Raw genomic sequence first — 25004 nt, 5'->3', positions numbered from 1 at the left:
AGTTGTTTGGGTAAATTTATAATGAAATCTAATGTTTTTTAAATGCCAAAACTGTCTTTATCTTTGTTCCTTTTTCTTTCATAATACTCCCTTGATGGTTTTTTTTTTTTTTAACCATCATTAAAGAATACTTAGTAAAGTTTCATGTAAGACAATTTGGAAAAAGCCAATTCATATACCACATTAGTGTCTGTGTGTTTCTAATCAGGCAAGCTTGGCCTTCATTCTGGTGAATCATTGAAGTCACTTATTTTTTGCTAAAATAAGATCAGTGAAAGATGTCACTTTATTAAAAAATTCTTTAGAATCTGTTGAGGCGTCCCAGCTGCTAAGAGTACCAACTTTTCTTGCGGAGAACCCACTTTCACTTTCCAGCATTCACATAATGGCTCACAACCATCCATAACCCTAGTCCTGGATCCTGTGCCCTCTTATGGCCTTCGTGAGCACTACATGGTATGCTCTACAGATGTCCGTGCCTGCTAAACATCATACACATAAAATAAATCCTTCAGTTGCTATTGTGCCCTACCCTTGGTTTCTCTGGGCCTTATTGGAGAAAGAAAATGTCTTGGAACATTCGTTAGGTCTAAGGGTGCCTAACTGGTGGCCCATAGGTTGTAAGAACATAACGTTCTTTTATTTTCTGTGACCATTGGGTCATGATGTTGTAATTTACAAAGTTCATGCTTGAGAACCAGGCAATCAGGACCACTCCTTTCCTGACCCCCAAGTTAAAAGAGGTGTCAGTTTCTGGGGTTGGTGCAAGAAGAACAGAGTAATCAGTGTGTCCTCAGACGATTAAGACAACCCTCCTAGCAGCTGGCCTACAGGGGTGCTTCCATCAGGGTAACATTAGCAAATGAACAGTAAAGAAGGGAAAGGCTAAATAGAACTCAGTGCCATAGCTAACCGTGCTCTCTGATGAATCCGAGGTGCCTCCTCAGTTTATGGGTGTTTTCATTAAGGGTGGTGTGAGCTATTTATGAGCAAATTTAAGTCTTCACCATGGAGGATAAGGAAGCTATATACACATATATACACACACACACATATGTACATTTAATAAGATACTGCTTAATTCTATTCATTTAGGATTTTTTTCTCTAGAGTTTAAAAGAACTATTTGTTTATCTTGTGTGCATGTAAGTGGTTGTATGTTTACCATCTATGTTCAGGACCCTGCACAGGTCAGAAGAGGGCATCGGATCTCTTGGACCTGGAGTTACAAATGATTGTGAGCTGACACATGGGTGCTGGGAACTGAACTTGGACCCCTCTGCAAAAGCAGAAATGCTCTTCACTGCTGGGCCAACTCTCCAACCCTTCGCATTTCCAGTTTTTATCTTAAAGAACACTGACTTAGTTTATAGTCACTTTAAAACAAACAGTCTTTTAAATTTTGGAAAAAAAAAAACAAAACCTCGTAACTCAGGTATAATTTCAACTGAGATTTGTTTTTCTCAATTAACTTTTCCCATTTATTTAAGATGAAATTCACATTTAATTGGTTTAATGGTAACTGTGTGATTGATATTTGGACCATGTGAGACCAAAAGATAGCTAATATATCTCACAAGGAACAGGTTGGTGCTAGTTGGCTGAAATCTCAGTTGTTCATCCTGTATATAACAAAGTATCAAGTTGTAAGTTGTTTATGGCATCTTCCAAAGAATGAACAGACTTCCTTAGGAGGAAAACTGTCCTTTTCCAGCTCTTCCCACTAAGTGCTTGGCCTTACTTGAAATCTAAGGCTGACTATTCATTTAAAATAGAAAACAAGTCAACATATTTCTTGTCTCAAGAGGAATTACATTTGACATCTACTGATGAAAGTTAATTTTATAGGTGAAGAGTGTTGAAACATCCACTTTCAAAGTTTGATCACCTGAGTTACATGTATGAGGCTGATTCTATAGAAGAGTTCTATAGAACTGTTACCCCAAATTTTGCACATAAATGTCTGTCCAGTTTTGGCAGTACTCTTCCTACAACACAGGAGTTGAGTGTCGATCTCTGTCATGTCGCAGCTGTGAAGAAGGAGTATCCCCTGTTTATTGTCAGGATTCACCCAAAGTTTCCCAACTGAGCCTCCTGTGTAATAACAGCAAGTGTGTGCTTAATCTCAGTGCTGAGGTGACATTTAACAGCAAGTAGATGGGTTTTCCCAGTAAATACCAACTCCTGGGGTTGGCCTCCGTGGCAGTTTGACTCTCCAATCACTTTCTGGGTGTCATCTCAATGAACATGCGTCTGCCTCCAGCAGATCCATGGTGTCTCTCTGACTCTGCTCTTCCTCCCAACACACAACCTAGCTTTTCCTGCCTAGTTCTGTTCTTCCCTGCCATAGGCTCAAAGTAGTTCTTTATTAACCAATGAAATTAACACATAGACAGAAGGACCTCCTACACCAGACGTGTTTGCAAATGTTTAGTTTCTTCAGGTAGGTTCTTTTAGACCACTAAAACATCTGGGTTTGTTTTGAATTGCTGGAGCCGAGGCATAGCTGCAAAAAGTGTCAAGGGAGAAAACGTACATATACAACTTCCAAAACCCTAAACCATTAAGGCCGCTTAAGAAAGCTATAGAGCTGAGGTACGAAGTAATCGTTGTAGTGCCCATCGATGAAACCTTTCCCACTGTTGTGCACAAACCAGCAGGGCACATCCGTTCCAAACACTATATCCGTCCTGTAGTCCTTCTGTAAGCCTCTGAAAGAAAATGGCGTGTATGCTTAGGGAAAATACAGCACAGGAACAAGGCACAGCAGGAAACATGGCAGCTCTTTCCTTTGTCCTTTGTCCCTTTCTACTCTATACCCACCCCCACTCCTTTCCTGACCCCCAAGTTAAAAGAGGTGTCAGTTTCTGGGGTTGGTGCAAGAAGAACAGAGTAATCAGTGTGTCCTCAGACGATTAAGACAACCCTCCTAGCAGCTGGCCTACAGGGGTGCTTCCATCAGGGTAACATTAGCAAATGAACAGTAAAGAAGGGAAAGGCTAAATAGAACTCAGTGCCATAGCTAACCGTGCTCTCTGATGAATCCGAGGTGCCTCCTCAGTTTATGGGTGTTTTCATTAAGGGTGGTGTGAGCTATTTATGAGCAAATTTAAGTCTTCACCATGGAGGATAAGGAAGCTAGTATTTAAAAAATACATATGGCGAATTGCCGTCAACGAGCCTTCAAAGAATGGAGCGGGGGGGGGGGGGGGGGGGGGCTTTCAGTTTCATTTGCTCATTGGCAGTGGTACAGGAGGTCATGAAAGGCTTGGGTCTGCCTATGGTGTAAGACAATTGCTGAGTGGCCGCACCATTTCTCCATGCTTGATGATATCTATTAACTCAGCCAATACTATTTGGTGCTGTACTCAGAATCCACCGTTTAGTTCATGTGTCTATATTGTGTAATATTTCATATATAATTTTGTGATTTAATTTTCTCTGTAAAGTTACATTTTAATTATGTGGAAGATAATAGCATTTCTGTATGTCTAATAAGGAAAACAGACTACTTTATAAAATATCAAAAAGACGAAAATGCTTTAAGATGATATTAAATTAAGCACGAGGGAGATAACTGAACAAGAAAGAGAGGTGGAAAATTAAAAGATTTATAATTTATGCTCAGAATGCTAAATTCCCACTTCAATATGAAGCATATGGATGTGAGCCATGCTAGAAAAACTGTCCCAAAATACACTCAGTCTGTCCGTCTTCAAGAAGCCCTTACATAAAATATGCATGCCTTCTCTAGCACTGGGCTTCCTGGATATTTTATGATCTTTTTCTTTGGTCAGCATTTTCAATTACTCCGTTTCTGACTGTAGGGCTCTAACGTGCAGAGGGGAGCACTAGATTAATTCATTTCGGCATTTCATGGTGTCGTGCACATATGTGTGCTCATTACTTGCATTTAATCTGGGCTATCTGAACCGTCTTTTGGCTAACATTGTTTGTGTGTCTGTTGTCAGTGACTTGTGGCGCTTGAGAGGGTCTCATGTGCCTTCTGCATCCAAGGCCTACCTGGTGACAGTCAACTTATGTCCTTTCACTTCCATGCTCGCCTCTGGTTTTCCCGGATCTTTTCCTGGTCTCTCATTGAAGATGTGTATGCTCGGCTCATTCATGAACTGCCCTAGTGACGCAAAGCAGAGATGTTAATTCACGGAATCCTAGGCCTATCATTGGGTTCAAGTGACATTTTGGTTCTCCCCCTGGAATCCCTTTATACTTGATGCTGGTCTACTGTACCGCCAGTGGGGTGCTGCTTTCCTAATGGCAGCAGACAGGGTGGGCGTTGGAGAGTGTAGCTCAGATCACAGGAATAGGGCGGCTTGAATGCCACATACTTACATCTGAACCCTTAAAGTACCTGCATGTCACAGACCGAAGTCACCTCTCTGCAGTCACAGAAAAAAGTCTTTGCACAATTTGTACCCTGTTTTGTCACTTGTCTTGCCACATTGGTGTCACTAGGCATCTGGCCTTGGCTATCACATTCCCTGGTCACCCTGCTATGTTGGGCCCTCTATTCTTGTAGCCATACCTGCCACCTTCCCAACTTTTTTACCCCCAGACAGGGTTTCCCTGTGTAGCCCTGGCTGTCCTGGAACTCACTCTGTAGACCAGGCTGGCCTCAAACTTACAGAGATCTGCCTGCCTCTGCCTCTGCCTCTGCCTCCCAAGTGCTGGGATTAAAAATGTGCGCCACCATATACTCACTACCACCTTTACCTACCACTACCTTCCCAACATCTACCTGTAATTGTCAAAGTCGCTGCCTGCATTGCATTTTCCTTCCTTCCTACCTACCACCACCTTTACCTTCCTACCTACCTACCACCTCCTTTACTTACCTACCCACTTAACTGCCTACCACCACCTTTATCTACCTACCTACTACCACCTTTACCTACCCACCACCACCTTTATCTACCTACCACCACCTTTACCTACCTACCTACCTACCTACCGACCACCTCCTTTACTTACCTACCTACTTAACTACCTACCACCTTTACCTACCTACCTACCACCTTTACCTACCTACCACCACCTTTATCTACCTACCTTTACCTTCCTACCTACCTACCTATCTATCTACCTACCTACCTACCTACCTACTTACCTACCGACCGACCACCTCCTTTACTTACCTACCTACTTAACTACCTACCACTTTTACCTACCTACCTACCACCTTTACCTACCTACCACCACCTTTACCTGCCTACCACCACCTTCCCAGCTTATAATATAGTTGTCAAAGTCAGTCCCTACATGTCCATGGTTGAGATGCTTACCTAAGAGTCCATGCACACTGGGTGAAAACTTGTTTGTGGGGGGAATGTAGATCCCCAGAAAGTCCACATTGACTGGATGCTTCTTCCACACATGATGCAACAGGACAGAAAAGAACATCTCCTTATTCAGGGTGAGGGTCACAGACTTTTCTTTCTTCACAGAGATAAGTACCCTATGTAAAAGTAAACACAGAACTAGTTTCTAGACAGTTCCAGAACAGACATTGTATTAAATATTGAATTATTTTGTCTATTTACTAGGTGTTATCTGTGTGTCTGTGCCCATGTGTGTATGCATGCTGTTTGCTCACTAGTACATGTCAGAAGAGGACAACCTGCAAGGGTTTGTTCTCTCCATCCACTATGTGGGTCCTAAGACTGAACTCAGGTAATCAATCTCAGCAGCAAATGTCTTTACACACTGAGTCATCTTACCATCCTCAGAGCAGACATTTTTAAGCAAGTCATTCTCGGGCCTAATACAGACTCTCCACTGGGAGCGTCACCATGTCTGTGCTATGGGATATTGCATATCTCTAACAGTCAGTGAGCAGGGAAGACACTCTTGCATAAAATGCAGTCATACTGCTTGGAGCATACTTTCTGATGTAGTCACCTACAGATTTCCATGGACGGATCCGCTTACTGACGCAACACACACATGTTGAGCACTTACTGTATGCTGTGCACTGTGGCTTGTCAGTAAGACAAAGTGAGCCTGGAAACAATTTCTGGTACCAGGGATAGTGCAGTAGATGAGAACAACTTCCCCGAACCTCGACTTCCATGTATTTACAATGATGACTGTATGTTCTTTGCTGACGTTGAGCACGGGCTTATTTCTGCAGCCAGGTTTTAAGGGCAGATGGGAATCAAGATGAAACACTACTTGCCTCTGATTCCCAAGTCGAGCTGTATCTGACCAGGACAAGCGAGATGTAAAAGAACCATTGTTCAGGGTGATGGTCTCTGTGCTGATTTCTATTTTCATGTCTTCTTTTTGGAAGTAAAATCCCAGTTTTCCAAAGTAGGTTTTTAGTTTTCCATTCTCTGCCTTCTTGGCACCGATAAGCTGACCATTGACTAAAATCCCTGTGAGTGAAGAGATGCTTTCTCTCTTGGGCTCCATATGTTAGTCCCACAGTTTGTTATTTACAAAATTTAACAAGACAATAATTTTTTTCATAATACAGTATTTTTCTTTATAGAATCTTATTTTTCAGTAATATTTTTATTATAAAATAAATCAAAATAACATCAGCTAGCTCATGCTCAAATATACGTTTTAAGCTATAATTGAAATGCTTGATATATAATTTGATTTCTCACTAATCATAAAACTTTTGAAACTGTAAAATTTCTAGTGAGCTGAAAAGGAAAGGAATCCCAGGTGGTCAGAAGGAAGCATAGCCATGATGCAAATAGTTAATTCAAATATAATTTGCTTTTATGTTACCTGATTCTGGATCAGACACCAGGCTAAGGATTTTTCCAGGTTCTGAGTCAATATTGAAACAAATATTCTTTTGGCTTTTGGGCAGGTAAATGATGAAGTGAGGGTCATTTTCCACTAGAAAATACACAAGGAAAATGTAAACAAAATTATAAAAAGGAAGATTATTTGTGTCTTTTTTTTGTTTGTTTGTTTGAGAAAGGATGTAGCTGTGTAGCTCAGGCTGTTCTTGAATCTATGATCTTCTTGCTTCAGCCTCTAGAATGCAGGATTACAGGCATGCCTTTGCATTAACTCCTGTTACTTCCTTTCATCCTTCAAACCACATAGTTCAGGTCAAATGGTAACAGCTACTCGCTTCGTTGATTTATGTCAGAGCTGGGCACTAGAGGGCATTGTTAAAGTGTGAAACAATGGCTGCTTTGAAAAGAAATGATGACAACATAAGGAGATCAAGGGGATTCGTATTGGAAAGGAAGAAGTTAAGCTTTCGTTATTTGCAGATGATATGATAGTGTACATAAGCGACCCCAAAAACTCTACCAAAGAACTCCTACAGCTGATAAACAGCTTTAGTAATGTGGCAGGATACAAGATCAACTCCAAAAAATCAGTTGCCTTCCTATACACCAAGGATAAGGAAGCAGAGAGGGAAATCAGAGAAGCATCACCTTTCACGATAGCCACAAATAGCATAAAATACCTTGGGGTAACCCTGACCAAGGAAGTGAAAGATCTACTTGACAAGAACTATAAGTCTTTGAAGAAAGAAATTGAAGAAGACACCAGAAAATGGAAAGACCTCCCTTGCTCTTGGATTGGGAGGATCAACATAGTAAAAATGGCAATTCTACCAAAAACAATCTATAGATTCAATGCAATCCCCATCAAAATCCCATCAAAATTCTTCACAGATCTGGAGAAGACAATAATCAACTTTATATGGAAAAACAAAAAACCCAGGATAGCCAAAACAATCTTATACAATAAAGGATTGTCTGGAGGCATTACCATCCCTGACTTCAAACTCTATTACAGAGCTACAGTATTGAAAACAGCTTGGTATTGGCATAAAAACAGAGAAGTCGACCAATGGAATCGAATAGAAGACCCTGACATTAACCCACAAACCTATGAACACCTGATCTTCGATAAAGGAGCTAAAAGTATACAATGGAAAAAAGAGAGCATCTTCAACAAATGGTGCTGGCAAAACTGGATGTCAATCTGTAGAAGAATGAAAATAGATCCATATCTATCACCATGCACAAAACTCAAATCCAAATGGATTGAAGACCTCAATATCAGTCCGAACACACTGAACCTGATAGAAGAGAAAGTGGGAAGTACTCTACAGCACATGGGCACAGGAGACCACTTCCTATGTATAACCCCAGCAGCACAGACACTAAGGGCATCATTGAATAAATGGGACTTCCTGAGGCTGAGAAGCTTCTGTAAAGCAAAGGACACTGTCACTAAGACAAAAAGACAACCCACTGACTGGGAGAAGATCTTCACCAACCCTGCAACTGACAAAGGTTTGATCTCCAAAATATATAAAGAACTCAAGAAACTAGACCGTAAAAGGCTAATCAACCCAATTATAAAATGGGGCACTGATCTGAACAGAGAATTCTCAACAGAAGAACTTCAAATGGCCAAAAGACACTTAAGGTCATGCTCAACTTCCTTAGCGATCAGGGAAATGCAAATCAAGACAACTTTAAGATACCACCTTACACCTGTCAGAATGGCTAAAATAAAAAACACCAATGATAGCCTTTGCTGGAGAGGTTGTGGAGAAAGGGGTACACTCACCCATTGCTGGTGGGAATGCAAACTTGTGCAACCACTCTGGAAAGCAGTGTTTCGGTTTGTCAGGAAATTCGGGATCAACCTACCCCTGGATCCAGCAATACCACTCTTGGGAATATACCCAAGAGAGGCCTTATCATACAACAAAAGTATATGCTCAACTATGTTCATGGCAGCATTGTTTGTAATAGCCAGAACCTGGAAACAACCTAGATGCCCTTCAACGGAAGAATGGATGAAGAAAGTATGGAATATATACATATTAGAGTATTACTCAGCAGTAAAAAACAAGAACTTCTTGAATTTTGCATACAAATGGATGGAAATAGAAAACACTATCCTGAGTGAGGTAAGCCAGACCCAAAAAGAGGAACATGGGATGTACTCACTCATATTTGGTTTCTAGCCATAAATAAAGGACATTGAGCCTATAATTCATGTTCCTAGAGAAGCTAAATAAGGTGAATCCAAAGACAAACACATAGGCATCCTCAGGAATATTAACCTTCATCAGGCGATGAAGGGAGACAGAGACAGAGACCCACACGGGAGCACCGGACAGAAATCTCAAGGTCCAAATCAGGAGCAGAAGGAGACGGAGCACGAGCAAGGAACTCAGGACCACAAGGGGTGCACCCACACACTAAGACAATGGGGATGTTCTATTGGGATCTCACCAAGGCCAGCTGGCCTAGGTCTGAAAAAGCATGGGATAAATCCGGACTAGCTGAACATAGCGGACAATGAGGAATACTGAGAATTCAAGAACAATTGCAGTGGGTTTTTGATCCTACTGCACGTACTGGCTTTGTGGGAGCCTAGGCAGTTTGAATGCTCACCGTACGAGACCTGGATAGAGGTGGGCAGTCCTTGGGCTTCCCACAGGTCAGGGAACCCTGATTGCTCTTCGAGCAGATGAGGGAGGGGGACTTGATCGGGGGGAGGGGGAGGGAAATGGGAAGCGGTTGTGGGGACGAGGCAGAAATCCTTAATAAATAAATAAATTTAAAAAAAAAAAGAAAGGAGACAGAGACAGAGACCCACACGGGAGCACCGGACAGAAATCTCAAGGTCCAAATCAGGAGCAGAAGGAGACGGAGCACGAGCAAGGAACTCAGGACCACGAGGGGTGCACCCACACACTAAGACAATGGGGATGTTCTATTGGGATCTCACCAAGGCCAGCTGGCCTAGGTCTGAAAAAGCATGGGATAAATCCGGACTAGCTGAACATAGCGGACAATGAGGAATACTGAGAATTCAAGAACAATTGCAGTGGGTTTTTGATCCTACTGCACGTACTGGCTTTGTGGGAGCCTAGGCAGTTTGAATGCTCACCTTACGAGACCTGGATAGAGGTGGGCAGTCCTTGGGCTTCCCACAGGTCAGGGAACCCTGATTGCTCTTCGAGCAGATGAGGGAGGGGGACTTGATCGGGGGAGGGGGAGGGAAATGGGAAGCGGTTGTGGGGACGAGGCAGAAATCCTTAATAAATAAATAAATTAAAAAAAAAAGAAATGATGGCCACCTTTTCCTTCTATATACATACACTGCTTGTGATGTTTGACTAAGAAGACCCCGCACCCAGATTCATATATTTGAATGCTTAGTTACCAGGGAGTTGCACTCCTTGGGAAGGATTAGGAAGTGTAGCCTTGTTGGAGTAGGTGTGGTCTTTTTGGAGAAGGTGTCACTGATGCTGGCCTTTGAGGTTTTAAAAGCCCAGACCCAGTCTCTCTCTCTCTCTCTCTCTCTCTCTGCCTGTGGATCCAGTTGTAGGATTCTCAGCTACTTCTCCAGCACCATGTCTGCCTGTGTGTCATCATGCTCCCTGTCATGATGGTAATAGACTAAACCTCTGAAACTGTAAACGAGTTCTCAATCAAATGCTTCCCTTTACAAGAATTCATGTGTTCATGGTGTTCCTTCACAGCACACTGACTAAGACTGTTTGCTTGAATAAAATTGTTTTATGGAAGACAGTGGTTATTTCTGACATCCTGCTTTACTGAAATCCTGTCAGATTGGTAAACAATATCCACTCGTTCCTACTATATTGAATTGATGAGTTTCTAGGCACATTTAAGCTAGTTGTTGTAGCTTTAACTTTCAATAGGGTTGGAAATAGATTGACGATCTCCATGGTGACTTCATACATTCTTGAAATCATAAAGTTTATAATACTACCTGGATTTTGTTAAATGTCTACATATGAGAATCTTACTTTATAACTGCTCTATAACTGTTACCCCGCATTGCAGGTAGGATAACTGAGACCAGAGAAGTTTCATGGTCACGTGGGAAGAGTTGGACCCCAGGATGCTCTGATTCAAGGCCAGTCTTGTTATTGGATCAAACAGCAGACTAGAAGGTGGAAAAAGCCGTGTGGGCTTACTGGGAAGATTATTTTGAAATAGGCTTCTCTTTTTGTTGCAAAAAGCTTTAGTCTGCAAGGTGACAGTGTGCATGGCTCACATACTGGACGTCATAGTTTGTCCTGCTCTTGGGACCATTCAATGTACAAACCCTGCTCACTAATCTTCCACACAGGGGCCCTACTCAGGAGTGTGGCTTTAAGGAGTATTATCAGCAAAACAGAAACACCAAATCATTTGGGGCCACAAATAATACTTTCAGAGATAAAGCACAGGAAGTGAGACAAAGCTACTTAATATGTTCACCCTAAGTCCTTGCTGTTTCCTTATCACAAAAGGATGCTTGGTGTGTGTAGATAAACAATCAGAGTCTCTCTCTTTCTCCCTCCCTCCCTTCTCCCTTCCCTTTCCCTGCAACCGCTGTACTGTGATATCAAACCTAGGGCTTTGCACACACTAGGTGTGTGCCCTTTTACTGAGGGACGCCCTCAACCATTCTTTTGGGAGATGGGGTATTGTTATATGGTCCATGTTCACCTCAAACTCAAGGTTCTGTTTTCACCTTGAGTGCTGAGATAAGAGGTGCCACCCACCCAGTCTGGAGTTAATGTTTTTTAATCATTTTATTTTGTTTTAATTTTAATTTATTATTCTATAAGACAGGGTTTCCCTGGATGGCCCATGCTAGCCTTACACCTATGATCTTTCTACATCAGTTAGGTATTGCCAGCCTATGCCGCTGTGCTGGCTTCACAGTCTTAAAACATCAGTCCTGAAGCTTCTTTCCTTTTTAAAAAAATTATATTTATTTATTGTGTGTGTATATATACATATGGGCCTGTGTCTATGTGGAACAGGCATGTGGAGTTGAGAGGATAAGTTGTGCTAGTCTCTTCTCTCCTACCAAGTGGGTTCCAGGATTGAATTCAGGATATTAGGCTTGTTAGCAAGTGCCTTTATTCCCTGAGTCACCTCACTGACCCATCTGAAGATTTTTAAGTATGAATCTATTCAAGAGAAGCTATAGATCTGCACTTGTATTAGCATCGGGAACAGTCTTCCACTTCTTTCTCTAACATCCCTTTGCTTCAGACTGGTGGGGCCTTCCTTCCCTCATGGAGGGGACTGGAAGCACTCTTAGAATGCCCAAAGTCTGTTCTCTAAGAGACAGAAGGACGTGAAGTGCATACAAGCTCCAGGGGCTGCCAGGAAGTAAGTGAAAGTGACAATGTCAGGGAACCCTGGAACCTGGGGTTGAGAGTGGAGCCTGGGCAAACCCTCAGCTGCGGTTGCTTTCTGTCAGCTTTGGCAAGCACTGACCACAGAGGTGACACACCTGAGCGATCCACTGTTTGTCTCCTAGCTTTGCTGTGGGCAGCAATTGGGTGTGTTTGGATCATGGTGGTAACGGTGCCTAGTTCCTTCTCAGAGCCTCGAAGACCTTGCTTGGAGAAGTCACCGACTCTTCCCTGGGACACGCAGAGGTGTCCGGTGGGTGACCGTATGATGTCACTCCCCCCTCAGACGATGCCGACACCTCCCTTTTCTGAATGTGCATTTCACAAAGGCCTCTGGAATTTAACTGTATCTTTGTAAACCACGGGTTCCTCCCCCTCTGATCATCTTTCCCCACACATTAATCACTGTTTCTTTGCCCTGTAAATATCCTCAAGCCCTAGGGGATGTGGCTTTTAGAGCTTTGTCCCCGATCCCCCATATTCAGTCAACATGTGAGTAAACTTTATCCTTTGCAAAGCTGTAATGGACTGAAGGCCTGCGGAATCAAAGACCGCAGGTTCTTGTAACTGGGGCGTCAAGGAGATGCACTGACGCCTACGTTCTCCAGGTGGCGCCTTTGTCTCACGTGCTGAGAGGGAATGGGTCAAAAGGTTGAGGACAGCACAAAGGAGCCTCAGTGCCCAACTTCTCCAACAAATACATGTTATTGGCTCCCAGATGATCACATCTGCTATTTGTGCCTCCCACATGCTGTTATGCCAAGGACAATGATACATTTGCATAAAAAATAAAAACACTGTTAGTTCCTATTCAATGATAACATCCACTTACTGAGCAACTAGCAAGCCATTAACCAATCAAGGCTGCTTATCACATGTGAAACCATGCTCCACCATGCATTTCCCTGAGAAGAGCGTCTCTTTGATGTCAGAGGGTTCACTTCATGCAGTTGGAAACAGTGCTGGGTACGGATTTGTCCCCATGCAAATCCATATCCTGAGGCCTACCCCTCAAAACGTGATAGTATCTGGACATGGAGCCCTTGGGAGCTCATTAGGTTTCCATGAGTCAGAGAGTGAGGACCCGATGCTAGGGTTAGCACCCTAATAAGAGACACCAGAGGCACTCCAGTCTCAGCTCTTTTGTTACAGCAGCTGCAGTAAGCTAATACATGGAGCTGTTGTCTCTCCATGAAAGGCAACAATGCCTGTAGGAGTCACCCAATTTCTCAAGACACAGTGATTCTATTAACTTATGGAAATTTACATGGGATTCTGATGGGCTGAGACAGGAGAAATGCTTTTACCTCGATTCACATGTGGTGGTGGGGTGGACTCAAGTGGCTTCGCTCCTACCGCAAGCATGGCCGTCACTGGTGTCGGGGACGGACTGGCCCATGAGGGGATGGAACCTGAGGCAACCTTGGTGCCATAATACAATGCACCTGTGTAGAAGAACCCACGCCCATTAATTCCTAAGATACTCTTCCATAGGAATTTCATTCAGTTTAAAGAATCTGGTTTTTTCATCCTCTTCCCCCAACCAAAGGTCTCAGCTAAAGTTTTATCTACTTTCTTTAAAAACTGCAGTGCCAGGTACCAAACGCAGGGTCATGATCATGCAAAGTAAGCCCCGTTACTGCTGAGCTTCAGCCCACAACCCCCCTCTTCAGAGACCTCCCTCCTCTTACTCCCTATGGCATCCCACCGCAGGAGCCTGTGATCACGTTCTTCCGGTATCTAGGACTATAAATGGGTGTGCTATAAAAAGGAGAAGGAACTGCCTTGCTGGACGTAGTGACACCTGCCTACAACCTTAGCACTCAGGAAGTGAGGGCAAGGGAACGAGTTCAAGGTTATCCTTGGCTAGATACCATTAAACCCACTGGAACAAAATTAAAAATTCGGAGGATCATTGTAGCATATGGCAGTCACTCTCGGGACGGTGGGAGACGAAGCATTGACAAGACTAAGGCGGGAATCTTACTGATTCAATCAGAGGTCCTCTTAGCCTTGGGCATTTCTGGAGACTCCCATAGGACATAGATCACAAGGGTGACTTTCAAAGCTGTGTCTAGGAACCAGTTTCCATATATATATATTCCTTTTAAAGAAGTGTGTGTGTGTGTGTGTGTGTGTGTGTGTGTGTATGTGTGTGTGTGTGTGTGATAGAGGGGTGGGTAGGTGTGTGTGTATGATAGAGGTGTGTATGTGATAGAGGGGTGTGTGTGTGATAGAGGGGTGTGTATGTATATGATAGAGGTGTGTATGTGTTGGAGAGGTGTGTGTGTGATAGAGGAGTGTGTATGTATATGATAGAGGTGTGTATGTGTGTGAGATAGAGGGTTATGTGTATATATATATATATACACATGTGGGTGCACATTTGAGGGGAGGTCAGGGGTTAACCTCGAGTGTCATTTCTTAAGAGCTCTCTATCGTGTGCTTTGAATCAGAGTCTCTCACTGGGACCTGGGCATGATTTAGGCAGAGCTGGCTGACCACTAAGCCCCAAGAATTCCCTTGTCTCTACCTCCTGGGTGCTGGAATTGCAAGTGCATGCCATCACACCCTGATTATTTAGGTGGGTGTTGGGTCTCGAAACAGGTCCTTATGCTTGTAAGACAATCCTTTTAGCGACTCAGCCATTTCCCTAACCTATTTTCCTAACTAATTCATGTAGTTCTCCTGCTTCCCTGCTAAAAGTCCCCAGGAGCCAAAGCCCCAGCTAAAATAGTGTAGCGCTAAGAAAGAATGACTCCAGTGACTAAGTAATACTCTCTTTCTTAAGCGAAATGCTTGTCTATGCTTTGCTTTCAATTAATATTAGAGAAAGGGGGTTTGTTTGGAGAGATGGCTCAACGGATGAGCATGCTTGCTGCTCTTGCAGAAATTCCCAACACCCAAACTGGCAGCTCACAACTGCTTGTAACTCCAGGTCCAGGGGATCTGATTGCCTCCTCTGGCCAGCATGGACACCAGCACACACATACACAGGATGCTCTTATACAGACACAATAAAAATAAATCTTAAAGAATGATTAGAGAAGTACATTGTCAAATGATAAATCATTAAAGACTTTTGTTTTGCTTTTTTTTTTTTTTTTGGTTGGTTTTTCGAGACAGGGTTTCTCTGTAGCTTTGGAGCCTGTCCTGGAACTCCCTTTGTAGACCAGGCTGGCCTCGAACTCCCAGAGATCCACCTGCCTCTGCCTCCCGAGTGCTGGGATTAAAGGCGTGCACCACCACCTCCTGGCTAAAAATATTTATGTATTTATTTATTTATTTATTTATTATGTATACAATGTTCTGTCTGTGTGTATGCCTGCAGGCCAGAAGAGGGCACCAGACCTCATTACAAATGGTTGTGAGCCACCATGTGGTTGCTGGGAATTGAACTCAGGACCTTTGGAAGAACAGGCAATGCTCTTAACCTCTGAGACATCTCTCCAGCCCCTTGTTTTGCTTTTTAAAAAGATTTTATTTATGTTTTATGCTCTTTGTGTATGAGTGTTTGCCTACATATATGCCTGTCTGTGTACATGTCTTGTGCCCACATAATCCAGAAGGTATTAGATCCCCTGGAACTGGAGATGCAGATGCAGATGTGAGCCAACATGTGGGAATCAAACCTTGATACTTTTGGAATGTGGCAAGTGCTCTTAACTACCAAGCCATCTCTTAATTCCCTCCTTTATTTGGAGACAGAGTCTTGTTATGTAGCCTAGGCTAGTCATGAATTCACTAGGCAGCTAGAGTGGCCTCTTATATCAAAACCTCCTGCTTTGGCCTTGGGAATGCTGGGATTTCAGGTGTTCATAAAGTGTCAAACCAAACTGAAGGAATAAGCTTGAACACTTATGGACACAAGCTGGGAGCAAAACAGAGGCATTGGGGCTTCGACACAAGGCAAGAAGGCCACTCTGTACTGTTGCCCCATGAGGTCTCGAAGCACTGACCTGAGCAGCAAGAATGGTCCTGTGGCGGGGAGTCAGCCAGCATGCGTTCGTCCCCAGCCTCATTCTCTATCACCATGGCGGTCAGTGGAGTCACAATATGATGGTCTAGAGACATCTCCAAGATTGTTTTTGTGATTTTCCTCTTGATGGCAGCAGTAGGAGCCAGGCTTCTGCATTCAGAAGATAGATTGAATAACGTCAGTATACACAAGGGTAAAGTCATGCCCAAACCAACACTCACCTTTCTGATATTTAGTCAAGACCTGGGCACAGGGTAGGGCTTCTAAGGCAACAGGCAAACAGAACTAACAGGCTTCAGGAACCTTAATGTTTTGTCTAGCTATGTAGTCTTAAGGGAATATTTCAAAAATTACATTTATGTGTTTTATGTGTAATTAAATAAAAAATTACATTTATTTGTGTATGTGTGTGTGCACACATGTGCCACAGGGCTTATGTGAAAACCAGAGAAAACTAGTGGGAGCTGGTTCTCTCTTCCCATCATATAGAACCCCAGGATCAAACTCATGTTGGTAAGCTTGGCCACAAGCACCTTTATCTATTGAATCATCTCACTGTTCCTTCAAGTGATCTATTATTTATTTATTAATGTATTTATTTATCTTCTGAGACAGGGTTTCTCTGTGTAACAGTCCTGGCTGTCCTGGGACTCACTCTGTAGACCATGCTGGCTTCAAACTCACAAAGATCCACCTGCCTCTGCCTCCTGAGTGTTGGGATTAAAGGCATGAGCCACCACTGCCCAACACCCTCAAGGGATAATTTTTAATGACTTTTTTTTTTCAGAGCAGTTGTAGGTTCATGGTGAAATTGTATAAAAGGTACTGAGGGTACTCCATGTGTCCCATCCACCCATAGCCTCTTGGATTACAGAATCTTGTACCAGAGATGTGCATTTGTAACATACATTGACATATAGATTAGTAATTTATACCCAGGTTTACTTGTACATCCCATGGATAAATAGATATAACATATCCATCATCACAGAGTCATATAGATGAGTTCTTTAGCCCTAAAATGCTCTATGCTCACCAGGTGGTGGCGGCACATGCCTTTAATCCCAGCACTTGGGAGGCAGAGGCAAGTGGATCACTGTGAGTTTGAAGCCAGCTTGGTCTACAAGAGCTAGTTCCAGAGCAGCTAGCACTGTTTCACAGACAAATTCTGTCTTGAACCTCTCAAATGCTCTAAACTCTATCTATATCCTGAAATCCTAGCAACCACTGATATTTCCATAGGGCTTTAAAAGTAAGTATTTAGCTTCCAGAGCAACTTCTCTGTGCCTTTAGATATGGCCAATGTACTTCTGCTCGAGACAGGGATAGTTCTTTCTTCAAAGTCACAGCTTATAGCCACATGTATTTTTTTTTAAATACATAATCACATTGACATCAGGGATTTTGTCTGTGAGTCCAGTTATATGGTGGTTACAGCTCCTGTAACCTAGTTCAATGACCTTTGTCCATCTTCCCAGGAATCTGACCTGAGGGGTGAAGTGGGAACTCTGCAAAGATAAGTTTTAGCGAAAATTCCCCATGAAGCTCTGGTGCACACGGGTGAGGATGCTCTAATGAGAGGGCTATGATAGAGAGATGGAATGCAGCTCAGCTGAGAAGCCAAAGATGGGATAAATATCAGCGACCTGTCCTTGGGGAACACTGTCATCACACAGTCATACGTTTTTCCTTGGTCCTGTTTTCAAGAGGAAGTATAAATGGACTCTTGACACACGCAGCAACATGGTCAAGCCTTGTGGGCATCAGGTTGAGTGACAGTCAAAAAAGGATTGTGTGATTATGTGAAATAGACAAAACTAATCAATGACAATAAATGCCAAAATCGTGGCTCCCCTGGATGTAGAAAAGGAGGCCTTATATATAGTTCTATATTTAGAGCAGGATGGCCATTACATTGAAGATTATATATATATAATATATATATATACACACACATATATTTAATACATTTCACATGTTACATTTAAATTTTAAATATTAAAAAATGTGTACAGGTATTTTGTGTGCATGTCTGTCTCTTGCACTACATGTGTGTAGTGACCACAGACATCAGAAGATGGCATTGTATGCCCTGGAACTGGAAATACCGAAAGTTATTAGCTGTCATGTGGGTGCTGAAAGTTGAACCTAGTTCCTCTGGAAGAACAACCAGTGCTCTTAACTGCTGAGTCATATCTTCAGGTGCCAAATGTTACATTTTTAATAAAAAGGAAAGAAAGGAAGTAACTCAATGTTAATTAAAGTGCTGGGGACCAGTCAATAACAATCTGATCCCGTCATTAATTTGATGTCTTTCTTGGTTCCAAATAATTCTTGCTTGTGACTTCAAATATCCCACTTGTTGTTTGGTTTACAGTATGGGAATTGTACGCAGAGCCTTGCATGTGGTAGGCAAGAGCTTTCCCAATAAGCTATAAAACCCTAGTCTTGACTTCAAATGTTATAGGTGGACATTTCATGTTTGTATATCTCCAAGGTGTATGTTCTTCTTGCCTTACCTCTCTGCTAACAGCTGGTTGATTGTGAGATAGGCCCATAGTTTTTTGGTGAAGTCAGGGTCTGCATGCTTGTCTTTTGATAGAAAATCCTCCAAGTCATCCATCTGACTCAGGGTTTCCAAGACCAATTCTGTATTAGCCTGGACAAGAGAAGCATCAGTTGATAGATACCCAGGGACCAGAATAACAGTTAGCTCCTCTGCTGTAGATTCACTTTGGAGTTAGACAAGGAAGAGAGCCTTGATTGGATAGGTTAAGTTCACAAACTCCAGAGACCAGGGTTGGGTTTGGGAGAAAAAGTGAGGTTTTATAGAATGGTTGAAAAGATGGCAGAGATGTGCCAGTCCTTCCCTTTCAGGTCCTAGGGATGGCTTCCCAAGAGCCTGGGGATGCAGAATGTTAGCTTGTTAACACAGAGGCTGAGTGTACTAGGGGACCAGCTAGGATTAGCTTGTTAGTACAGAGACCAAGTGTAGTAGGAGACAAGTTAGGATCTTCAGAATAAGCAGGGAGGCAGAAGTACCGAAGTCGCAGTGATGATGCTCTGAACTTCAGACAATTTAGTAGGATCAAATTTGCCTGCCACCAATATCTCAGAACCTCTGAAGTAGTTGTGGAAACTGTTCTGAGTGACGTCTGTTACTGACGCCTGGGGGTAGTTGAACTGAACGTTCCTCAGCAGTGGAGTAGAGACCTGGTTGTAAAATTTCTAGAAGACACAGGAAAGAAAAAACAATCCGTAAATAGTTATTTTCATGCCACTTTGTAGACCTAAAGTATTTTTCTCCTAAGGCTTTTCACATACGTAGCAGATAACTCTCCATTTCTCTGCATGGATCATTGGGGTGATGGACAAGCCTGTGGCCATGAACTACGGGTCACACAACAAAAATATGATGTTAGAAAATTACCTACTATTTCAGAGTCAAAAATTGTCTTCACTTTTTATTATGATCAGAAATGAAAATGTGGGCATTCATAAAAAATTGCATCTGAGTTAAAATAACCTGAATTAGAACTGAATCTTCTAGGTATCAAAAGCTTCAAATGGTGTGCCTGGTGTTGGCATCATTTGGTTGTCCATTTAATAAACATAGGAATCATGAAAGAGGGTATAAAGCTATTTTCTAATCTCAAGTCAGACATCATCATCTCTCTCTCTCTCTCTCTCTCTCTCTCTCTCTCTCTCTGTGTGTGTGTGTGTGTGTGTGTGTGTGTGTAATCGTGATCGATAAGTAAATAAAACTACTGAAAGCATAAAACCCTAAGTGAAACTCCCTGTTTCAGAACAGCCATTCTAACTGAACAGAGTTCACTGACAGGTGTAGAGTTTAGGACTGGAAAAGTGCTGAGTGGCTTCCTTTAACTAACAGTGTGGAGGGCTTGTGTGTTAATTAACGTGATCTTATTTAAAAGTTCAATAAAATATACTAGTATGTGTGCGTGTGTGCCTGGAACTTGCTATGTACACAGGTTGGCCTTGAACTCACAGAGATCCACTTGCTGGAATTCAAGGCACTTGTCATCATGCCACATAACAGGTCTCTCTTGTTTGAGGAAGCTTAATGGGCATAGTTAGTGGTTTACATTACAAAAATGATATGCAGAATGCCAAACAATTCCAAGTGAAAGTAGGCGGCCACTGTAGTGGGATGGGCAATTGCACATGGGACCAGGAGGTTGGCAGACGTGTGAGGCTTTTGTTTCAAACAGCAGACAAGTGTTTGGTTTGGCTCTGGTCTCCCTGTTTCACATGTCACTGCCAGAAAGCAGTGAGGGAAACGTGTGAGAAGGCAATGAACCGTCGCTGGGATTGTAAGAGCAAATATGGCTTCAACAGATCCGAGCCAAGCTCAGCTGTCTTTGCGGGAATCTGTTTCGGGCCGCGGGATGGTCTTCAGGAAGGGAGAAAAGCTACCTTGAGCTGGGAGGATGTGTCACGGTTCCCGTAGATCCGTTGAGCGATGCCACGGTTTTCGTTGGACAGTCTCTTCAAAAAATCATAGTCGACATCAAATCCTATCCCCAAACTGAACAAGGAGATGTTATCCTGGATGTTCTGCTTCACGTTCTTCTGAATTTTGGACAATTTTAGTTCACCTGAAGTTGGCCGTGACCGAAAAGCAAGAGGGACCAGTCAGAAGGGGATAATAAGCAAATTTTCTCAAGGCTAAAACAATATTTGCAGCTGGGCGGTGGTGGCGCATGCCTTTAATCCCAGCACTCGGGAGGTAGAGGCAGGCGGATCTCTGTGAGTTCGAGGCCAGCCTGGTCTACAAGAGCTAGTTCCAGGACAGGAACCAAAAAAAAGCTACGGAGAAACCCTGTCTCGAAAAAATAAAAAACAAACAAACAAACAAACAAAAAAACTATATTTGCCCTTTGATCCAATAAGACAAAATTTAGAGTTTTTTTTTCAATAGATTCACTCTTTTGTTAAGCGTTGACGTGAGGGCAATGGTGCATACCCACAGTATTTGAGCATAGTGACATTAGAAACAGCTCAGAACAAGTCACCCACTAGAGAACCTGGTTAGATCATGGTGCAGCTGAAAAGCCTATGCATCCACTCTCTGTACTCATAGTTAACAATCTCAAAAGCATTCAAAAGCTTTATTGGCATATATTGATTCTGTGTCAATTGGGTTTTATCATGGCATTTTGTACGTGCGCATGATGTATTTCAAGCGTTTTCACCCCGGTATCCATTTTTGTCACCCTTCCCACTTTTGCTGCCGCTTTCTTCTCCTACTTTCGTGTTCAAAGACACTGTGTCTTTGTGAGTGTGAGAGAGTGAGAGGTGTATTTGTGCGTGTGCGGGTGTTCACACCTCACACTTGCCTGCGGGAGCTAGAGGCTGGCACGGGGTTGCCTTCTGTATCATCCTTCATCTTATTGCCTTGAGCCTGGGTCTCCCACTGAACCGGACACTTGCTGTACTGGCTAGGCAGGCTGTCCAGCAAGCTCCTGGGCACCTCCAGTCCCTGTCTCCACAACACTGACGTTACAGGGATGAAGAGCCCTGACCAGTTATTGTAAGAGTATGGGTTCTGGAGATTCAAATTCAGGTCTTTATGTTGTGTAGTAAGTACTCGCATCCCCAAGTCATTTTTCCAGTTCCATCAAATGTATTTAAATAAAAAAAACCATTTACTTACTTTATGTGTATTAATGGTTTGCCTGCATGCATGTATGTACACTATATGTGTGCTTGGTGACCGTGGAGATCAGAAGAGGGCACTGGGTCACTTTGAACTGGAATTAGAGATGACTGTGAGACACCATTTGGATGCTGGGAATCAAACCTAGGTCCTCTGCTTAAGCAAGTGCTCTTAACCACTATGCCATCTCTCCAGTTCCTCAGAGGTTTTTTTTTTTTTTTTTAAAAAGATAAAAATCAAAGTAAATGGGCACATGTAGGGTATCCTTATATGTTATGCATGTATGTATACAGATTTGTGCATAAAGTATAACAGGAATGTGTTAATGTCTCAGGAAGCTAGTAGCTAGAGACTAACTCCAGCGCAGAGACTGAGTGATTAGGAAAGAACAATAAGAAACAGGAATAATTTAAAAAAATATGTATTTCCTTGTATTCTTTATGATTTTATTCAAAACTTACATCTTAAAAAGCTGCAAGATGTGAATGAAGAAAATAGCAACTCTACCACAAACATGCAACAACTGTTCAGCTTGGTCTCGGTACTAAAGAAATGATCGCTCTTCCTCCTCCTGAAATCCTGGCTGCCATTGTGATGGCTGCCTCCTATACTTTTGTTTTCTCCAGCGGGACAGCACTGGTTAGACACCAACCTCGTGCACATGACCCCTCATTCTTGCTCTGCCATCTAGCATTCATTATTTCCAATACTTGTCAATATAAAGACAAACATAGAAATAATGGCCGGTCATAGGAACAGGGAGATGTTGAAACTATTCTATAGATAAGAAAAAATGATTTATTTAAAGGTTGTCCAAGCCAGCAGTCATTTCTCCCATGGCAGTCGGAAGAGATGTGGAGAACAATAGAGACGACATTCCTGTGGGAACTGAGATAAATACGGGCCATTCACCACTCCCATCTACCACCTTTCCAGACATAATGTTGAGGAAATAAATGCGTTTCCCAGCATGCACTAGCAGTTCTCTCAATACAGACTGGAACTCAACCTTAGCTTTCTGAGCCTGTTCTGTGGGGGAGAAACAGAGGCATTCAGGAGCAATGCCGAGGGGTGGATTAGCACCTGACCATGTGTGGGTGGCTTTACAGCCCCGAGGACTTTCTGTCAGGAATCGCTGTGCAAATTGACGCCCAGACACCCCTTTCTGGTTGGTAACTCTGCTGTGATGGTGTCCTTTTCTGTTTTTGCACATTTTTGTATATTTATTTCCTTTGAATTTCCTTTTATTTTTATTTTGATGCCTTTTATCATTCATTAGCTCTTATTATGCAAAGGCAAATATTCTCATGTAAAGTTTTAAAAAGATTGCTCCTGGGTGCTTCTGGGATACGTTCTTGCACAAGCCAGAGTTTAAAATGTTTTAGAAATGTATATATATGTGTATATATATATATATACACACACATACACACACACACACACATATATATATATATGTCATATATATATATATATGTCATCACAGTTTGCACAGTTAAGCAAATAACATTCTTAAGAAGCAACAGTGAAAACATTTGTCAATAGAAAGTTGAAACAATACTTGCCCACTGTTGGATCTCCATCGGAAACCAAAACAATCAGAGAGACTGAGTCAGGGTTCAACAATCCCAAGTTACTGGCTTCATTCAAAATGAAAATTGCTCGCAGAAGTGCCTCATTGATATTTGTGCCTGTTAAAGTAACATAATGCTTACCAAACATACACACGCACACACACACACACACACACACACACACACACACCGCAACTTGGATTTAGGTTCATCTTTCTATGAACTACTTATGCGTAATTTGCTCAATATTAAATTCATTTGATTGCTTTCCAAGTGACAAATTTCTCTATGCCCATCAAGATCTCACAATGCAGTAAATTATTTATTAAAACTATTCCTTTAGAGATGAATAAGCCCCTTAAGGCATCAGTCTGTCATCTTATATTGCAACAAACTTAGGAATCTAAATGACCTTACCAAAATGCTCTGGAAGGTACTTACATTTTACAAATACATACATACATTACATTACATAGTTAATAAAGCCTAGAATGACTTCATAGTTAGCAAAGAAGCCTAGAATTACTTGCTTAATATTTTTTTTGGTAAAATGATGGACTGTTTAAAGACATGTCTGAGCTATATTTGTGCTCTTACTTCTTCACAAGCAGTATTTTTTTTTTAAATCAGTAAATGTGCTATTTAGTGCAGACTACTGCAGACTCGGCAAATACCAGTTTTGTGGAGAATAACAATTTTTGGTTGTTGTTGTTGGAGGCAAGGTTTTACTGTGTACTCCAAGATCAAGGCTGGCCTTGAGCTAACTAACTAGCCTTGGACACTGAAATTACAATTCTTCTGCATCAGTCTCCTAAATGCTAAGATTGTGTAAGATCTATCACAGCACTCAGCAGGGACTATGATTCTCAAGTGAATCTAGACTAGAACCTTCTGGAAGTTTCCCTGTAGACTTTAGATCAAACTCACTCACCTCCACTAGGCTGGATTTTCTCAATGTATCTCTTGGCATCTGCAATTTGTGTTTTAGATGCTGAGACTAAGTCATTTCTCCAGGTTCGAACATTATGATTGAAGTCAACCACAGAGAATTGGTCTTCGGTTCTTAGGTCATCCAATATGGTCTTCATCGCCTCTACAGTCTAGTTCAAAAGAGGACCGAGAGAAGCCTCATAACATTCACTTCAAGCTGAAGGAAACATCAGGAGTTCCCTCACGGGCTTCGCTCACCTTCAAGTACTGACTCAAGCTCAACTTACTAAAGAAACCTTTTGTCAGTCACTGCGGCTATCAGCCACATGTACTATTGGGCTTTGGGCACTCCAATCGCCTGTCTTCTTAAACACCCCGGTTTGATTAGCTCTACTTTAAGATAAGAAACACGAATTTACGTATTCCTTTGGACTGCCTAGCACAGATAGTTGCAGTAGGCACAGCACAGATAGTTGTTGAGTGAAGGAAAAGCAGAAGGAACAAAGGAACAGTCAACAAGCATTTGCTTTAGAATAATGATGTTTAAGTGGAGGCAACTGTTCCCTCAAGAAACAGAAGACAACATATGAAGTCACTGTGTGTGCATGCGTGTGTATTTATACATGTATATGTGTATGTGTGCATGTGGAGGCT

The 25004-nt window shown here is 42.3% G+C and overlaps 1 protein-coding gene across 1 annotated transcript in view; it reads right to left on the bottom strand.

The window, feature by feature from the left end:
• Positions 1–2031: 2031 nt before the first annotated feature.
• Positions 2032–25004, bottom strand: part of Itih2 (inter-alpha-trypsin inhibitor heavy chain 2) — a 41870-nt gene continuing 18897 nt past the window's right edge. The window contains exons 10-21 of the mRNA XM_041630695.1: positions 24352–24520; positions 23412–23537; positions 20604–20785; positions 19209–19394; positions 18686–18825; positions 16147–16316; positions 13495–13632; positions 6760–6873; positions 6197–6395; positions 5304–5476; positions 4024–4135; positions 2032–2711 (exon numbers count right to left, since the gene is read on the bottom strand). Coding sequence (XP_041486629.1) covers positions 2564–2711; positions 4024–4135; positions 5304–5476; positions 6197–6395; positions 6760–6873; positions 13495–13632; positions 16147–16316; positions 18686–18825; positions 19209–19394; positions 20604–20785; positions 23412–23537; positions 24352–24520 — 1857 coding nt within the window. The 3' untranslated portion in view covers positions 2032–2563. The remainder of the gene's footprint in view (positions 2712–4023; positions 4136–5303; positions 5477–6196; positions 6396–6759; positions 6874–13494; positions 13633–16146; positions 16317–18685; positions 18826–19208; positions 19395–20603; positions 20786–23411; positions 23538–24351; positions 24521–25004) is intronic.

This window comes from Microtus oregoni, unplaced genomic scaffold, assembly GCF_018167655.1.
Source record: "Microtus oregoni isolate MIOR12 unplaced genomic scaffold, Mior012 000035F_ref0000213, whole genome shotgun sequence".
In the NCBI taxonomy this organism is placed as follows: Eukaryota; Metazoa; Chordata; class Mammalia; order Rodentia; family Cricetidae; genus Microtus; species Microtus oregoni.
Note: the sequence above shows the minus strand (reverse complement) of the source record. Positions and strands in the feature narration are given on the sequence as shown.